This window comes from Carassius carassius, chromosome 4 (assembly GCF_963082965.1).
Source record: "Carassius carassius chromosome 4, fCarCar2.1, whole genome shotgun sequence".
In the NCBI taxonomy this organism is placed as follows: domain Eukaryota; kingdom Metazoa; phylum Chordata; class Actinopteri; order Cypriniformes; family Cyprinidae; genus Carassius; species Carassius carassius.
This window is the reverse complement of record NC_081758.1, coordinates 23,461,799-23,480,687: the sequence shown is the minus strand read 5'-3', so window position 1 is coordinate 23,480,687 and position 18,889 is coordinate 23,461,799. Positions and strand designations below refer to the sequence as shown.

Below are 18,889 nucleotides of genomic sequence, written 5' to 3'. Positions count from 1 at the left end.
TTTCTTCTTGTTTAATCTCAAAGTCATGTGGTTCACTTTCTTTTGTGTGGAAAGTTCCAGCATCGGTCTGAGGAGCGCCACTGCGTGTTCATTTTTCCCCGAAGGACACTGCGAGTGTGGGCGTTTCTCTATATGCATTTGCACATGACGGCTGGACAGTGGGAAGAGGTGAAGTTTGCTCCAAAACTGATTTTTCTTTAAGGGACAGGGTAACTGGACTGCTTAATCTGGCTGTAGAATGATAAGACTGACAAAGAGCTTGTATATATGTTATTATATCTTATTAAACGCCTTTGCAACCCCAATTGATTCACACATGAGACTGTGCTGCTAAAAAGACTGAAAAATACAGTTAGACATTAGCTCCGGATATGCTCAGGTAAAGCTTCAATGTAAACAGATGCTTAAATATGGTGGTCTGACAGTTTGACAGGTCTGACAGGTGAACACAATGACACCTTGTGTTAACAGGAGTGCATTGGTCCTCACTTTTATTTCCTATCTCCGATCTTTTCATCAAGTGAAATTTACACAATTGATTTGAGCTTATGATAATGTAATGCAGATCTGTCTTTTTTCTCCATCATGTTTTTGTATTGGACCAGGTTAACGATCAGTCTCCTGCTTGAACAAATATTGCTACAAAAGTCACGTTAACATTCGTTGAACAGCTTTTCTTCTACTCCCCAAATACGCAGACACATGTGTCACGACAATCAGCAAATTGGCACTCAATCAATAGGCAGTAATTAGACTTCAAATGAATCTCCTCTACAAACTAAGACAGTACCACACAGCCCTTCATCATCGTTTTCTGTTTCTGAATGTGTAAGATTTTTTTTTGTGTATACATGTCGAATCTTGTGTTTTATTGACACGCTCCCCTGTACTCCTCACCATTTTGTCTGGATTTCCTCTCATCTCTGTTCTGCTTCCAACCTTACACGTCTCCAATGCAAAGATACATCTTACAAAGTTCACCATGACACCACACACACACACACACGCACTCGCACACAGACATTCTGACACTCTTCTGGAATGTAAAAAACATCTGTCTAGTGGGTGCCCAGGAAACAGCAGCATAACAGAGTAATTCTGGTCAGTAAAAACATACAAGCCCAAAGACATAGACAGTTTATGAAATGAAGAAAAGCTCCACTATGATCATTCAGCGTCTCTTCATTCTTTACACATCAGGTTTCGATCATTTCTTCATTCCTTGGAGGAAAAAGAATGTCAGTTCTCCTCACTAATGGTTTATATTCAGAGTACAAATGTCAGGTTGTTCCAAAAGGTTTCCAGTGTGTTTCAAAAAGGTTGTAAACTCAGCAGCACAGGTTGAATTCGCAGAGAGTTCAGACTCGATGTGTGTGTGTTTCATCTGCTGCATCTGTATGGCACATAAACACCGTGTGGAACACATTTTCTCCTGCTTCTACAGAGAGGTTTATTCTAAATCATGCTATTCTCTGAGCAAAATGCTCTCGCTTTGTCTTTCCAGTCTTATTTTAATCTCTTTACTCAAAGGCCACTTCTATCATTTCCCCCAACTTCCCCATTTAGTTTTTTCACACGCAAAAGAGAAAAAAAGAAGAATAGATTGTTACTCCATCTGTCTCTCTCAGTCATATCTTTCTTACTCCCTACCCACTGTCTGCTCTCTCTGCCTCGGTCAGATGGCCGTGTCCCACACCACAGCCTGTGGCCTCTGGCAGGGTGGTGTTCCAGTCTTGCGGGGCTCTGGCGTTTTCCTCCAGCTGGGTAAAATAGGCATACTGTCCTGCTTACATAAGCTCTTATCTGGCCGACGATGAGCCTTAATCTCCTTACACAGGCAGCGCTTTCTCTCGATCACCTCCAGGAGCTTGCCGTCACGTTGGGCCAAGGTTGTGGAGGTGCCGGCCGTGCCCGTGCTGAGGGGAGCCTGGGCCTGCGCGGCGAGCTGAGCCAGCTGTTGGAACTGGAGCTGGACTTGCTGCTGGTGCTGGTACTGCTGCTGTCGGCTCAGAGACGGACTGCAGGGAGCTTGAGACTGAGACTGAGCCTGAACCTGCGAGAGAGCGTGGAAATAGACACAGACATAGAGAGAGAAAAATTGGAGAAAAGATTTTAGAATTTGGAAAGCTCAGTGCAGATGAAATGCAGTGGTTTGCCATGTGACTGTTTGCTTCGGAACAAGGTATAAAGTTTGGCTGGTTAGCATGGTAATTAGCCTCTGCTGGTAGATGCAGTAACTTCACCTTCGGGCTGCAAGTGAGAGATGCATTGAGGGCCATCAGTGCTATTTTAGTATTATTTATATATTACTATATTATTTATTTAACATTTTTATTAGTTTTGTTTTTTTGATTTTCAGTTTTCAATTTAATTAGTATTTTTTTTAAGTTTAAATAATTTTGTTATGTGCTTGTCATTTTTATTATTTTATTTATTATTTTAAGATTTCTTGTGTACATATTTCTATTTAGCGTTATTTAAATTGTATTTATATTTTAGTCATTTTAGTGTTTCAACTAATTTTTCTTTTATTTCAGTTAGTTGCCATGGCAAAATTGAATATTACAATTATTTATTATTCAATATTATTTAATATACCATTTTCTAATATTTACCATATTTCCATTTTTTTTTAAATTATTTTTTAAAGGACACATCTTTTTTTTATCACAATTTGTTTCTTTTTAATTTTGACCATCATGTTGTAATGGACATTGTCCACTTCAAATGTTTGTTTGGTCTCTGGGTGTGTGCTCTTTGCTATATCAAAGAACACCACCAGATAGCGGCATAGCGCCAACTCACAGCACCCATCCCATCCCCCTGCTCTGAGAAGGAAGGTCATATCAGCTCACAGAGTCAATCCCTGTGTTACAAACACACACACACACACACACACACACACACACACACACACACACACACACACACACAGACTGTGTCAGCATGTGAACCTTTGCCAAGAGACAACAGCACACCAGGGGAAAAGAACAGAGGCTTCTGTATGGCAACTAACATCCAACAAGATTGAAAATGAAAGATTATTTCTTGAATGTGTTGCCAGTTTCACTCCAGTCTGTCTACAACACAACCCACATGCCACTAGACCTATAGGAAGTGGAACATTCCTGTCTGTTAACATGCAAAACACAAGCTGCTTCACATGTTTGCAGTCTCTCTGGATTCTTCTTGTTACTTTTCACACATTCAACAAACTAAACTCCCAAAATGGCTTTCTAACAAACTGCTGAAAGAAACAGACGGCAGAATCAAAGCCTGTCACCGCCTGACACGCAGAGACACCAGCAGTGCCACTAGGTTTGAGTTTGATCATTGACTGTTTGTCTGCCTGCCACAGACTGAAAAAAGCACTCTCTTACTGCTGCACCTGTTTTCTCCGCCCATGTGCTGCATCTGTTCCCTCTCTTTTCTATTCTGTGTTCCCTTCTCTCTCGCTTTCCGTCTGTCTTTCCCTCTGTTGCATTTCTGTGCCTGCCTCCCGCTCTGTATTCATCCCCCTTTTTCTCTGCACTCATTGACCCTGCAGCGGAGTGCAGTGCAGCTACAGACGTGTTTGGGTGGGGATGCTAGTGACTCAATGGGCTCCGTGATTTACCTAATGACTGTCTGGAACAGCAGCCACAGGGGCAAAAAACGGAATGAAATTAGTTACAAATCACCTGCCGTAACTGTCAAGCTTGGTGTCAATTACACTTACGCATGTTAACCAGCTGAACTGAATTTAATTAATTACTGCAGTATCTACACCGACTGAGGCTGAATGAGCCTGTGAGATTCAAAGTATTCAGGGAATACTTTGAACTGAAAAGCACAATATTCTAATGCACACTTGTCTGGGGTTTTCTTAGAGTGTCAGGCTGGTGTACGAGATGAATTAAAGGTCATTGCAGAAAATGCACATTTGTTTTCCTTTTTTAGCAGAACCTGTTGAATTCTGTACATTGGAGTTCAATATGGTAAAATGTCCTGTATGTTACACTGTTGCAACATAAAAGTGTTAAATGGAGCTTATAGTAATCCATGCATCAGGTATCATGAAGAAACAATAATTACAGAATTAATTAGTCACATCAGAATTGACTGTTGACTGTTTTTATGGAATACTGCAGTGTTTATGATAAACAGTTTATTTATGCACATTATTACTTTTTAATAGATCAGGTGCCCTCTTAATCATTAAACATGACCATTAATGTCTCCTCCGCTCATAACTCATCTCAGCAGGGCCGTTGCTGGCCACATTGGGTGCACTAAGCAGATTTGTATTGTTGTGCCCCCTTCCCCAAATATTATGGAAGTAAAAAAACATACTATAGGGGTCAAAGTTGAACTTTAATAAAACATAAAAGTAAATAAATAAATAAATAAATTGTAATTAAATCGTATTATTTAGATAAATTACAACTGTAGCTCTACAGCAAAAAAAAAAAAAAAAAAGATAAAATTACACACATTAAATAAAACATTTTAAAAGATAATATATTATCAAAATAAATAAAAATAATTCATTGAGTCAAAAGTCAACGGCAGAGACTATTTACACCAAGAAAAAATAGCAGTATTTTCTTAGGGATATGTTATTTACACCAAGTTCAAATAGCTATAAATTCCATTTACACTATGATAAAATAGCAGGATTTTGTACTATTTATACAACTTTTTGCAAATAGTAGCAATTATCTGCACCTCAATATTGTAGTAAACTATAAAACAGTATGCAATACTGAGTGTGAGTGTAAATTATCATTTTAATTCAAATAAAAAAATAGATGCCACTTTATTGGGACAATAAAGCCCTCCCTACACACCCTAACCCTACCTGAGACTTTATTTTCAATTTTTCGAATATTTCCTTAATTTTTATTGAAAATAAATGCCTTTCCAATGCAATATGACATTTGAAAAGGGAGAAGAAAAAAAATGTGACAAAAGGCTAAACATCAAAATGACTACAGTGCCACTGGAGCTGTTGCTCACCAATAGTCTTTTGTAGTGTTTACTAGCCAAATAACACTTTGGTGGGCAGATAAATATTTGTATTTAGTGTAAATAGACACTCTGGAAATCAACACTGATCTGCCGGAGCATTCAAAATGTAACTGTTGATTTTTTTTTTATTGCAGTCAGCTGCAAACATGAGGTGAGAGTTTTTTTTTTTGAGCAACTAGGATAGTGCACCCCCGGGAGTCGGTGCCCTACGCAAACTGCATACTTTTGTTTTTTCTAATTTGAGAAGGCTTTTCACTTGGATATACCACTTGGATGACAATAAAGGAGAAAAAAAAGATCACTACTTCCATTTAATGACAGCTTTAATCTTGGCTAATGTTAATTTCTACATATACAAACACTTTTTAAAAACATTTCAAGTTATATAAATTAACATTAGTTAAAGGGATGATTGACCCCCCCAAAAAATCTGGAATTTCTTTCTTCATTTAATCATTCTCATGTGGTTCCAAACCCATATGACTTTATTTCTTCTGTGGAACACAAAATAAGATTTTTTGAAAAATGTATTTTGTCCCTACCATGAAAATCAACTTCCATGACTTTAATTGTTTGAACAAAACCAGTTAAAACATTCTTCAAAATACCTTCTTTGGTGTTCCACTTAAAAAGTGCTGCAGGTCCAAAGTAATTTCATGAGGTCAATTCCTAAAGTTATCACAGTTGTCCCTGGATGATTTTGTGTTTAAACAGGGCTGAGGAAACAATAACACTGCGGGCGTATAATAACTCTCTGAGTGTGTGTTTATGTGAATTTAGTGACAACTTTAATAGTGCTGGCATGCATTACCTGATTGAATGCTTCTCTTGTCGGCAGGCTGCTCTGCCTTTGAACATCACCACCCACTTGTCTCACTCCCGATGTGGAGGAAGACCTACCAAGGCGACCCAACTCTATAGAGGGTCAAACACACAGCCAAGTTATTGTTTTGGAAAATTCCTAGGAAATCACATTTTTAGTCAAACCTAAAATAATGATGGAAATAGCATGTCACATAACCAGTGCCTATCTTGCAGAAATAATATGGTTGAAATGAATACTACAACACTTTGAGGAGGACATCACAAAAAAGGAATTGTGCCTGCTGATAGCATTGTTAATTTAAAGGAAATTATGAAAATAATATAATACAGTGATGAGCTGCATGCAGGGACACCACCATTGCAATCCAGTCACCTAAATTACACTTTAAAATGAGGAAAGGGGGCTCAGCTAAAAGTTCCATCTTGTTTTATAACACCTTTCACCTTCCTTTGATCATCATTAGATGGATTAGTGCTGCCTTGATGAATAGAAGCAGCATACAAACTCTTTCTACAGATATTAATGAAATTCAGCCTGCTTTCCACCCTACTTTCCACTAATAGCGCAACATTAATTGCGCAAGGCAAATAGTGCTGACATCTGCGAATGCTTTGCATTCTATAATGAGCCTTATTTACATTGAAAGCAGGTGTGTTTGCATTGTAAAAAAGGACACTGACATTATTTACGTGTGCATTGCACAATGTCATGCATAAAGTGCTAGTTAAAGGGTTAGTTCACCCAGATAGCAAAATTATTTAATTAATAACTTACCCTCATGTTGTTTCAAACCCGTAAGACCTCCGTTTATCTTCGGATCACAGTTTAAGATATTTTAGATTTAGTCTGAGAGAACTGAAGATGAACACCGAGCCGAGCCAGATAACGAACAATAGACTGACTCGTTCACGAGTCAAGAACCGGTTGCATCGGTTTTCGGATCACCAGTAGTTCTTTCGGACAGTTCGATTCAATAAACCGGTTGAAGACAACGGTTCACCGGTTCTTTTGCGCTCGACGTAATGGCGTCATTTGCGATGATTGCCCTTGATTCAAGCCTTCGGTTTACCCGCGCTCATAACACTAGCACAGAATCAGTTCAGAATCGATCACCAAAAGAATCAGTTCGGTTCATGCGCTCTGTGTGTCAGTCTGCTTCACGCTGAATCACACATGTGCAGTATAATCAGCTCCTCGATTCCTCTTATCTGGCTCGGCTCGGTGTTCATCTTCAGTTCTCTCTTCACAGCAGTTCAGTCAGTGTACTGTTTGAGTGCATGCATTACTCGGGGATATTGGTTTGTTTGAACTCAGAGGGAGTGTCAGCCACATTAAAAAAGTTAACAGCTTAAGTCATTTGTGGATTAATGCGTATTAGAGAGAACTGTTTAAAACGATTCAGTTTGATTTGGTGAACTGAATGATTCGTTCGCGAACCGGATATCCAGACTGCTTTGTTTTGAACTCTCTCACACAACAGACACGGAAGAGAAGACAATGCTGAATAAAGTTGTCGTTTTTGCTATTTTTGGACCAAAATGTATTTTCGATGCTTCAAAAAATTCTAACTGACCATCTGATATCACATGGACTACTTTGATGATGTTTTTTTTACCTTTCTGGACATGGACAGTATACCGTACACACAGCTTCAATGGAGGGACTGAGAACTCTCGGACTAAATCTAAAATATCTTAAACTGTGTTCCATAGATAAACGGAGGTCTTACGGGTTTGAAACAACATGAGGGTAAGTTATTAATTACATAATTTTGCTATCTGGGTGAACTAACCCTTTAAGTTGGACTGCGGGTGGTATGTGAACGCATGAGGTGTGCTGCATTACTGCAATTAAAGTGGCTCAAGTGTTTTGTGTGAATTTACTCCTTAATGCATAATGGCATATAATTATAAGGTTCTGAAATGTCCGGAAATTTATGGTTCATAACTGTGACAGGCACTGCAGCTAGTTAGCTAGGATAAAATATGTTTAGCTGTTTCTAGCTAATATTGTGTGTTGCTTGCCTAATTGTGTTACATTTTTTTGTGATTTTTTTATTTTTTATTTTATTTTTTATCACAGTTTATTAGGTTTACAGTTTTGTGTTTTTTCCATATTTTAAAAGACATTATAGATACTTGATCATTCTATTATAAAATGTTATGCTTTTCAAACAAAACCAATGCACACTAATCCCAGCAGCATGCGTTAGCATCAACTTAAAGCTCATAAACAAATTATCTTTTCAATACAGTTGTTTATGAACTGTAAGTGTACAAATGATTTATCTTTAACATAAACACACTAGAATTTTAACTATTGAAGTCATGGCACAAAATCTGTGCTAATGTCATTTCAATTGGATCTCACCTCCATTGCGACATGCTGGGAATGTTTGGCAGGGTAAGGGCAGTCCTGCTCGTATCAATCCTCTCAACCCTGGTGGTCCATCCGCCCCAGCCAAGCTCTCACTGTGTCTCCCTGTTGCCCACACAGGTATTCCAGAGTGTCCACCACCCCGCATGGCCCCTAGATCATCCCTCTCTTTCCTCAATAGAGCCTCTGCACTGCCATTCCATGCACCTCCATCTTCCTCTACAGAGCATTAGAGAGAAAAACACAATAAAGCATCTACGATAGTACCATAGAAAGAGAATTTCCTCAATAATCATCCCTCATACTTATTCCACCATCCCTACAACCGTTACTCACTCTCAGTATCTCGGCTCCCATGACTGAATGATAATTTTCGGTGCATGGGCCAGTAAGCCTGTTCTTCGGTGAGCCCTAAGGCAGCTGCACTTTCCCAGGGAATGAACCCGGCCTTGGCCTGCAATGCCTGAGCTGCAGATCCAGTTTTAGTGGGGTCTGCGTGCAAGGATGGCAACTGTGAACCCTCGCGCAGGCTATCATAGGCAGGTGGGCGGCGAAAGCCAACCGAGGGGTAGGTCCAGAGCAGGGGGCTGTCAGAGGAGGGAGGTTTGTAAGCAGGAAGACCATGAGACAAGTGTGGGGTGTGTGACCGGTGCATGTGAGAGCGAGACGGAGGGCGCTGAGTGGAAGAAGAAGAGGTGGAAGATGGAGTGGCTGCTGTGGATGATGATGGTTGACTCAGGGTTGGCGTGGTGCTCGTGCCCGTTTGAGAAGTGTGTATGTATGAGGCAGAGGTATCAGAATGACTGGATGATGGTGTGCTCAGGTCTCGCTCTCGTTCACGATCCCTCTCTCGGTCCCTTTCCCTCTCAGATTTCTCAGACTTGAGCAGGAAGCTGACAGACTTGCCCTCCTTAGGCTGTATTTGCATCTGGGTGGAGGACTGTCCTGACCCCTTGCTTGATGACGACGTCTCTTTCTCAGGCTTGCGGTAATGGTGATAGTGGGAAGGCCTGTGGTGAGGGTGATGGTGATGATGGTGGTGGGAATATGGAGAGGAGGACTTTGATGATGGAGGAAGAGGAGTGGAATGACTGCGGGCTCTGAGTCCTGGTGCTGGCCCAAGCTGTCCTTCCCTCCTCTCCTTCTCTCGTTCCTTATCGACTCCAGAGGACTCTTTGGAAGTGCTAGTGGAGCTCGTGCTGGAGGAGGTGCTAGTAGATGCTGGCAGACTGGAGGCCGACTGCACACTGATCTTAGACGAGCTGGTTTTGTGTTGAGCCCCTACCCCACTGGAGGCAGCAGCTGGCTGGGGACATGCCAGGAGTGGAGGCTTGTGCTGAAGCAAGTTGGGGAAGGGTGCTGGGATCTTACTGGAGCTGGGCTCATGTTCAGGCTTGGACCCTGGCAGCAGGAAGGGTGTGGGAGCACGGGGAGGGTGTGGTGAGGAGGACAGGGCTTGAGGTACAGGCGTGGAGGATGCAGAAGAGCAGGACGAAGGCAGAGGAGAGGAGTGAGATATGGAGACAGCTGCTTTAGGCTTGGAGGAGGAACAGGATGGAGAGGAGGATGAGGGGCGAGGGAGTGAGGAAGAGGCAGATGATGAGGAGGAAGAGATGATGGAGGAGTGGTACGCTTTAGAAGACTTGATGCGCTCGTGTTTGAGTGGCAAGCGGCGGTGGGTTTCTCGAGCCACGTCATCTGGTAGGGGGTACTTCATCTCTTCATAAATGGCCTCTCCATGGTCTGATTCAGAATCAGGTGTTGTGGCAGACGGCGTGAGCGGGTGAGGAGTAGGGGCGCTGTGAGTCTCACGGGTAAAGACTTGGCCCACCATTTCAATGTAAACTGGCTCGTCATCTCCCCCCTCACCTCGTGGAGAGGGTTCGGAGCTCTGGAAGAGAAGAGGTGTGGTCGGGTGTGGGACCCGAGAGGGCGGGGGGTCAAAGGAGAGATGTGTGCTCGGACTCCGTTTGGGCTTCAAGGGGGGAACCTTCCGTCCTTGCGTTTCACCTGAATCAGATTTCTTCATTGCTGTTTAACAAAAAAAAGGCAGACAAAAGGTGAAAAAAGAGTGAAACAAAAGCGAAGAGAGTAGGTTTTACAGAGAACAAAGGTCAGGTGTGTACAGTTTTCAGGTTACATTTAATCAAAATTGACTCTTTTTACTTTATTAATATAGTTCCTGGTCCTACGATTTGATGTTTCATTATTTTTCTTACTTTTTATAACTCTTCCATCCCCCTCACAACTGAATCAATGGATAAAATCTAGACCGACCCAACATTATTTCTTGTTGAATATTAATTTGGAAATAAGTCTGAAATAAATTTTAAGCAAATTACTTGCAAATGACTCCGCACACGTAACACTAATTTGGTTATTATTTATGTAAGTTTTAGACATTAAGACAAATCCATTTTAATTAAGGCTGGGGGAAAATGCGTTAATTTCTGTGACCAGTTTAGACAATCTGTTTTTAAATAAATTCTGTATTAATATAATATTTAAAATACTGAGATGTTAATGTTTGCAACATATTTCTTTAACCATGTTGAATATATTATTTGGTGTGAAACAATTATTAAATCACCTTTTCTTTTTCATATTGTATCTAAATAATACTAAAATACAAGAAAAGCTGCTTTCTTAGATTTTATCTCATGAATAAAATATTTTCCTGTGCTGGAAAATAACATTCATTAAGTTTTGTAACCGTCCTTCAGAATAAAGGCCCAAATTACACTGCAACAACATAAACATACTGTCAGAGAAAAATTGATAGTTTTATAGGTATGAATCATAAGTGCTTATACTTAAGAACTAAACACTGAAAAAACAAGTAAACTATGATTAGTCATGTCCCATGTGAGTCAGATGCCTCCTTATCCTCATTCGAAGCATCAGAAATACACCAGTTCATGAGAACTGCCTCTACACATGAATTATCCCAGGTAAAGAATGTTTTTTTTAAGAATTGATTCACATCCCTAACTTTAACATTGATAAAATGATTGATGAGACTATAACTACACATGTCTCAAAGACGTCCCATGTCGCAAGAGTAGTGCTCACTAACCATTCCGCTTCTCTGGGTGTTTGGGTGGGTGATTGGGAGGTGGAGGTGGTGGAGTATCTGGTGGTGCGTGAACCCCCCGGGAAGGATGCTCCTTCTGGGGTGTGGAGCTGAGACGAGTATTGGGGTGGCGTTTAGGCTTGGCTGGAGGACAGCGGGAGGGATTTGACTGGTCTTGGGGGTCTGAGTCTGGATAATATCCATTCTCCATTTCCTCTCCCTCACCGGTGCCCACAGCATGGCAGGATTGAGAGCGTGGTGCCATGGCGGCCACGCAAGAGTGAGGTGAAAGGTCCTGGGACGCTGGCATTGTCATAAATCCCATTCGGAAATGACGCCGGAATGATGCCAGATCCCGAACCTTCCCCACCGTCGCAGAGGAGGCATCTTTATAATTGGAGCTATTGGAGATGGGAAGATCAGAGAAAGAAATTGAGGAAAAAGGAATTATTTCTCTGTAGAGAATTTTTTTTAATCAGATTAGAATAATACGTTTGTTTTTCATTGTGCTATAGGCCTCCCACATTCTCCTCTTTTCTCTCTCTCTTCATTTCTACTGATAAAGGTTCTATTAATAGCTCACAGTCAGTTTCATTTTTGTCTCTAGCCCCCGTTGTACACTCTCATTTCCGGAGTTTAAACATCCCTCCTACTACTGCACGGTCACACAGACCAATACCTACACACATAAAACTCAAATACATCTCTCAGTTATAATAGGGACTTTCTATTGACTAATAATGTTTTCATACTGAGTTAATGATTTTTGTCTTCTAACCCTAAACCATACCCTCACAGACATTTTCAATAAAATTCTGTTATTTAATAAGTTTATTAAGCTGATTTGTTGATGTTCCCACAATGTAGGCAATTTTAGGTTTTAATATCCTTGTGAGTACTTCTGGTTCTCAAAATCTATCCAAAATCAGACCCCCCACCCCCTCCCACCCAAAGTCCAGGATGAATGATGATAGAGGAAGGGGTTCATGCCAGCCTGCGACCTATTCCTTTAATATTTCCTCAAGACATATTTGCAAACATTGTTTAATCAGCTGCTCTTTTGATCTCAGCTGATCAGTTTAATAGGCTGAGCTTTTTATCTTCCCTCACACACAAAAAAAGACTTTGTCCGCAGGCCATGTCTCTCCCTTCATCCCTCTCTCTGCATCTTTTCTGTTTCCCCTGAATCTACTAGCATGCTCTACCCGTTTCCAAGGCAACTAGCCTGTCATTTGTTTATTGTTTGCTGATTTTTTGTTCTCCAAAAACACAAACTCAGAGCACACAATGCACACACACATACAAGCTAATTTAGGTAAGCAGCATATTGTGGGTGGTTAATAGAGGGCTGCCATCAGTACAGACAAACACACACACACACTATTAAAGGGAAATGGATCACTGATGCTGATTTCTGGGGATGGAGTGAGTTAGACAAATATTTAGAGAGAGAATTTTTTTATTCCATTAAACAGACAATGACCAATATAAGTAATGTGGATAGCATTAAAACACAAACACTTCAAAGAACGAATTACATGATGTAACTTAATGTTTGAGTTCATATTAAGATATTGAACCAAGATTGAAGCAAGATATTGAACCAAAAGTCTCCTTTCATTCCACTGCTGTCTAGATCTAAATTTCGATTATTTTTTTCCCTCTGAGCATAACTGTCATATTAGATGTTCTCAAACTTCTGCCTGTTAACTTTAAAATGTGTAATATTGTTTAGAGATTACTGTGCTCCCCTCCTCTGACCTTTATGAAGGTTGATGTGCACAAGGTCCAGATGGAAGCAACTCATCAATACAATGTTTAGCAGTGTGTGAGTGTTCATGTGTGTGTGAGTCTTTGTTGTCAGGCAGAAGGTAGATAAGATGCTGAGCTAGTAGAGTGTGACACACACTAACAGAAAAGAACAGCACCACAGAATATGATGTGCAAGCAGGGCACACAGTGTATGAGTTGGCCATTGAGATCTCACAGTACAGCTGTTGCCCAGGTATAATCTGGACAAAAAAGGTCTGATGAGTCTGAACATCCTATAATAAAATCTATCAGGGACATGCAGTTTTACAAATCATAGTAAAATATTCAGAACAAACAACTGGACCGAATTACGGTCTCATTGTGTGATGTTTATTTTAGGATGTTTTCTACACAAGGTCAGTGTGTTAAAGGAGCATTGCGTAGGTTCTGAAATTTCTAACCGTTACTGACACCAGTGGCCGTTAGAGGAACTGCAGCCAGTCTCATGCTCGTTCTCAGTGCGCATGCTTTTTTTTTTTTACGAGGAGTGTCCGTGGGTGTCTGAATTGTGCTGGAGGCTGGTCGCTTCTTTCCATCCGCAGAGTCCATTTGAAAACACTATTGCCGCTGCTTACTATAATGGCTGGTGTGCCGTACGGTTGTAAGCACAAGTAGACGAGAACGCGCATGACGTCACATTTTGTGAATTTTCGCGCCAATTCGGGCCCGACTCCTCCACACACAATTGAGCCTACAGGCTGATAGAGGCAACCGTGGTGGACAGTCGAGGTGTCATTCTTTTTTTTATATCATGGTTGGCTCATACATGTACAAATGAAAACTCTATCTTAAAGAATTTTAAAGTAAAAACCTCCACATAGCTCCTTTAACTACATTTCTGTCATGACAATTCTCTGAGGGATCGGCATGGTAATGTACATGACAATGTTAATGTATTTGGTCTTGGCGAAATAGAGCCACTACGCTGCTGCAGCTGAGCAAGTACCAAGATTTGCTACTGCCAGTACATCCATAACATGCTGCTGTGAGCATGTAAGAAATATTGTTGCTGCAAATATAACATACATGAAATAACGCCATAGCATACATGAATCACCTCGTAGCAGATCTATACAGGTGGAGCTGGGGAAGGTGGAGGATTTCTGAAGCAAGCTGCACTACTACGGCAAGCTCTAGTCATATATTTGAACGTTGAGCAGTGAGCTCATTGGCTACCAAATACAAGGGTGTCGCTGTTGGACAGTGTTTTCTCTACTTCCTGTTGGCCTTCTGTAGCAAATTGTAGCTCCGTGTAGCTGTTTTTATTTTATTTTTTTCTCTAGAATCTTTATCTTACTATCACTCTCTGTTTTTTAAAGTGGTAAAATATAACTTAATTCACACCATATTTCTGATATTATCGATCAATCTTATCAGATTAACTTTGATCGTTCACTTTTATTTTATTTCCGTGAGTGCAGTACACCTGCAAAGCGTTAGCACTCGTTAGCTTGTCATTAGCGTCTTCATTCGAACCTATCGCTGTTTTCTTTTCTCCTCTCCCTCGCTCCAGTTTTTCACAAGTTCATCAAACAACCGCAGTAAGAATTTTCATCAAGCACGGTGAGTAATGGCTTCTCCTATAATTGTTTCTTGCACCTCTTGCCACATGTACAGTTTATCTATCTCTGTCGCTGATGAGGGATTCACATGTGATAAATGCAGGGAAATAGTTAGGCTGACAGAGAAGATTTCAGAATTAGAGACACGCATCCAAACTTTAATTGAGGATAGTAAAAATGTTAGGGCTCTAGATACGGCTTTGGATGCGTCTAGCTCAGGGATTCCTGTACATTGTTCGGTTCCGGAAACAGAGCCCCAGCAGCAGGGCAACTGGGTGACGGTGAGGCAGCGTAGTCGTGGGTCAAAACACCGCTCTTCTGTTCCGATCAAAACATTAAACAGGTTCTCCCCACTCAGTGATGCACCCACTGAGAAACCTGATGAAAGTGCTCTAGTTATTGGTGATTCTATTGTACGGAACGTGAATATAGAGACACCAGCCACCATAGTCAAATGTTTACCGGGAGCCAGAGCGCCTGACATCTTGGCAAATTTAAAAGTGCTGGCTAATGCTAAACGTAAATACAGTAAGATTGTTATTCATGCCGGCGCTAATGATGTTCGACTTCGCCAGTCGGAGATCACTAAAAATAACATTAAAGAGGTGTGTGAACTTGCAAGCACGATGTCAGACACTGTAATATGCTCTGGTCCCCTCCCTGCTTACCGTGGTGATGAGATGCATAGCAGATTGTCATCACTCAATGGCTGGATGTCTAAGTGGTGCCCACAGAATAACATAGGTTTCATAGACAATTGGACGAGCTTTTGGGGCAGACCTGACCTGTTTAAAAGAGATGGTCTTCATCCCTCCTGGGGTGGCGCCACTCTTCTCTCTAGAAATATGGCAAATAATCTTAGTGTTTATACTTGACTAACTGGGGCCCAGGTCAGGAAGCAGACAGACTGGCTAAACCGACCGTCTGCTAGCTGCCTCCCGTCACAGAGGTCAGTTAATTCTCAGCACATAGAGACTTTTTCACCTAGATATCACACTATAGAGACTGTGTCTGTTCCCCGAACTAGAAAAAACAAAAAACGTCCAAACCAGGTTAAGATTAACAATTTAATTGAGGTTCAACAAATAAAAAACAGAAGCAATATGGATAAACAAATGATAAAGCTTGGCTTATTGAATATCAGATCCCTTTCTACGAAAACACTTTTTGTAAATAATATGATCACTGATCATAATATAGATGTACTCTGTTTGACAGAAACCTGGCTAAAACCTGATGATTACATTATTTTAAATGAGTCCACCCCCCAAGATTACTGTTATAAACATGAGCCACGTCTAAAAGGCAAAGGTGGAGGTGTTGCTTCAATTTATAACAACGTTTTCAGGATTTCTCAGAGGGCAGGCTACAAGTATAACTCGTTTGAAGTAATGGTACTTCATATAACATTATCCAAAGAAACAAATGTTAATGATAAATCCCCTGTTATGTTTGTACTGGCTACTGTATACAGGCCACTAGGGCACCATACAGACTTTATTAAAGAGTTTGGTGATTTTACATCTGAGTTAGTTCTGGCTGCAGATAAAGTTTTAATAGTTGGTGATTTTAATATCCATGTTGATAATGAAAACGATGCATTGGGATCAGCATTTATAGACATTCTGAACTCTATTGGTGTTAGACAACACGTTTCAGGACCTACTCATTGTCGAAATCATACTCTAGATTTAATACTGTCACATGGAATTGATGTTGATGGTGTTGAAATTATTCAGCCAAGTGATGATATCTCAGATCATTATTTAGTTCTTTGCAAAATTCATATAGCCAAAATTGTAAATTCTACTTCTTGTTACAAGTATGGAAGAACCATCACTTCTAACACAAAAGACTGCTTTTTAAGTTATCTTCCTGATGTATCCAAATTCCTTAGCATATCCAAAACCTCAGAACGACTTGATGATGTAACAGAAACTATGGACTCTCTCTTTTCTAGCACTTTAAATAAAGTTGCTCCTTTACGCTTAAGGAAGGTTAAGGAAAACAGTTTGACACCATGGTATAATGAGCATACTCGCACCCTAAAGAGAGCAGCCCGAAAAATGGAGCGCAGCTGGAGGAAAACAAAACTAGAGGTATTTCGTATTGCTTGGCGGGAAAGTAACATATCCTACAGAAAAGCATTAAAAACTGCTAGATCCGATTACTTTTCTTCTCTTTTAGAAGAAAACAAACATAACCCCAGGTATTTATTCAATACAGTGGCTAAATTAACGAAAAATAAAGCCTCAACAAGTGTTGACATTTCCCAACACCACAGCAGTAATGAGTTTATGAACTACTTTACTTCTAAAATCGATACTATTAGAGATAAAATTGCAACCATTCAGCCGTCAGCTATAGTATCACATCAGACAGTGCACTATAGACCCCCTGAGGAACAGTTCCACTCATTCTCTACCATAGGAGAGGAAGAATTGTATAAACTTGTTAAATCATCTAAACCAACAACATGTATGTTAGACCCTATACCATCTAAGCTCCTGAAAGAGGTGCTTCCAGAAGTCATAGATCCTCTTCTGACTATTATTAATTCCTCATTGTCATTAGGACATGTCCCCAAAACTTTCAAACTGGCTGTTATTAAGCCTCTCATCAAAAAACCACAACTTGACCCCAAAGAACTAGTTAATTATAGACCAATCTCGAATCTCCCTTTTCTGTCCAAGATACTAGAAAAGGTGGTATCCACACAATTATATTCCTTCTTAGAGAAAAATGGTATATGTGAGGATTTCCAGTCAGGATTTAGACCGTATCATAGTACTGAGACTGCTCTTCTTAGAGTTACAAATGATCTGCTCTTATCATCTGATCGTGGGTGTATCTCTCTATTAGTTTTATTGGATCTTAGTGCTGCGTTTGACACAATTGACCACAACATTCTTTTGCATAGACTTGAATACTTTGTTGGCATCAGTGGAAGTGCATTAGCATGGTTTAAATCGTACTTATATGACCGCCATCAGTTCGTAGCAGTGAATGAAGATGTATCCTATCGATCACAAGTGCAGTATGGAGTACCTCAAGGCTCAGTACTAGGGCCGCTACTCTTCACGCTTTATATGTTACCCTTGGGAGATATCATCAGGAAACATGGTGTTAGCTTTCACTGTTATGCTGATGATACTCAGCTCTATATTTCTTCGCAGCCCGGTGAAACACACCAATTTGAAAAACTAATGGATTGCATAGTCGATATAAAAAACTGGATGACGAGTAATTTCTTACTGCTAAATTCTGAAAAAACAGAGGTGTTAATTATAGGACCTAAAAACTCTGCTTGTAATAACCTAGAACACTGTCTAAGACTTGATGGTTGCTCTGTCAATTCTTCGTCATCAGTTAGGAACCTAGGTGTGCTACTTGATCGCAATCTTTCCTTAGAAAGCCACGTTTCTAGCATTTGTAAAACTGCATTTTTCCATCTCAAAAATATATATAAATTACGGCCTATGCTCTCAATGTCAAATGCAGAAATGTTAATCCATGCATTTATGACCTCAAGGTTAGATTATTGTAATGCTTCATTGGGTGGTTGTTCTGCACGCTTAGTAAACAAACTACAGCTAGTCCAAAATGCAGCAGCAAGAGTTCTTACTAGAACCAGGAAGTATGACCATATTAGCCCGGTCCTGTCAACACTGCACTGGCTCCCTATCAAGCATCGCATAGATTTTAAAATATTGCTTATTACTTATAAAGCCCTGAATGGTTTAGCACCTCAGTATTTGAATGAGCTCCTTTTACATTATAATCCTCTACGTCCGCTACGTTCTCAAAACTCAGGCAATTTGATAATACCTAGAATATCAAAATCAACTGCAGGCGGCAGATCCTTTTCCTATTTGGCGCCCAAACTCTGGAATAACCTACCTAACATTGTTCGGGAGGCAGACACACTCTTGCAGTTTAAATCTAGATTAAAGACCCATCTCTTTAACCTGGCATACACATAACATACTAATATGCTTTTATTATCCAAATCCGTTAAAGGATTTTTAGGCTGCATTAATTAGGTAAACCGGAACCGGAAACACTTCCCATAACAACCTATGTACTTGCTACATCATTAGAAGAATGGCATCTACGCTAATATTTGTCTGTTTCTCTCTTGTTCCGAGGTCACCGTGGCCACCAGATCCAGTCTGTGTCCAGATCAGAGGGTCACTGCAGTCACCCGGATTCAGTACGTATCCAGACCAG

The 18,889-nt window shown here is 40.5% G+C and overlaps 1 protein-coding gene across 1 annotated transcript in view; it reads right to left on the bottom strand.

The window, feature by feature from the left end:
• Window positions 1–114: 114 nt before the first annotated feature.
• Window positions 115–18,889, bottom strand: part of LOC132139526 (neuronal tyrosine-phosphorylated phosphoinositide-3-kinase adapter 1-like) — a 61,990-nt gene continuing 43,215 nt past the window's right edge. The window contains exons 3-7 of the mRNA XM_059547938.1: window positions 11,289–11,686; window positions 8,549–10,243; window positions 8,207–8,431; window positions 5,822–5,925; window positions 115–2,053 (exon numbers count right to left, since the gene is read on the bottom strand). Coding sequence (XP_059403921.1) covers window positions 1,676–2,053; window positions 5,822–5,925; window positions 8,207–8,431; window positions 8,549–10,243; window positions 11,289–11,686 — 2,800 coding nt within the window. The 3' untranslated portion in view covers window positions 115–1,675. The remainder of the gene's footprint in view (window positions 2,054–5,821; window positions 5,926–8,206; window positions 8,432–8,548; window positions 10,244–11,288; window positions 11,687–18,889) is intronic.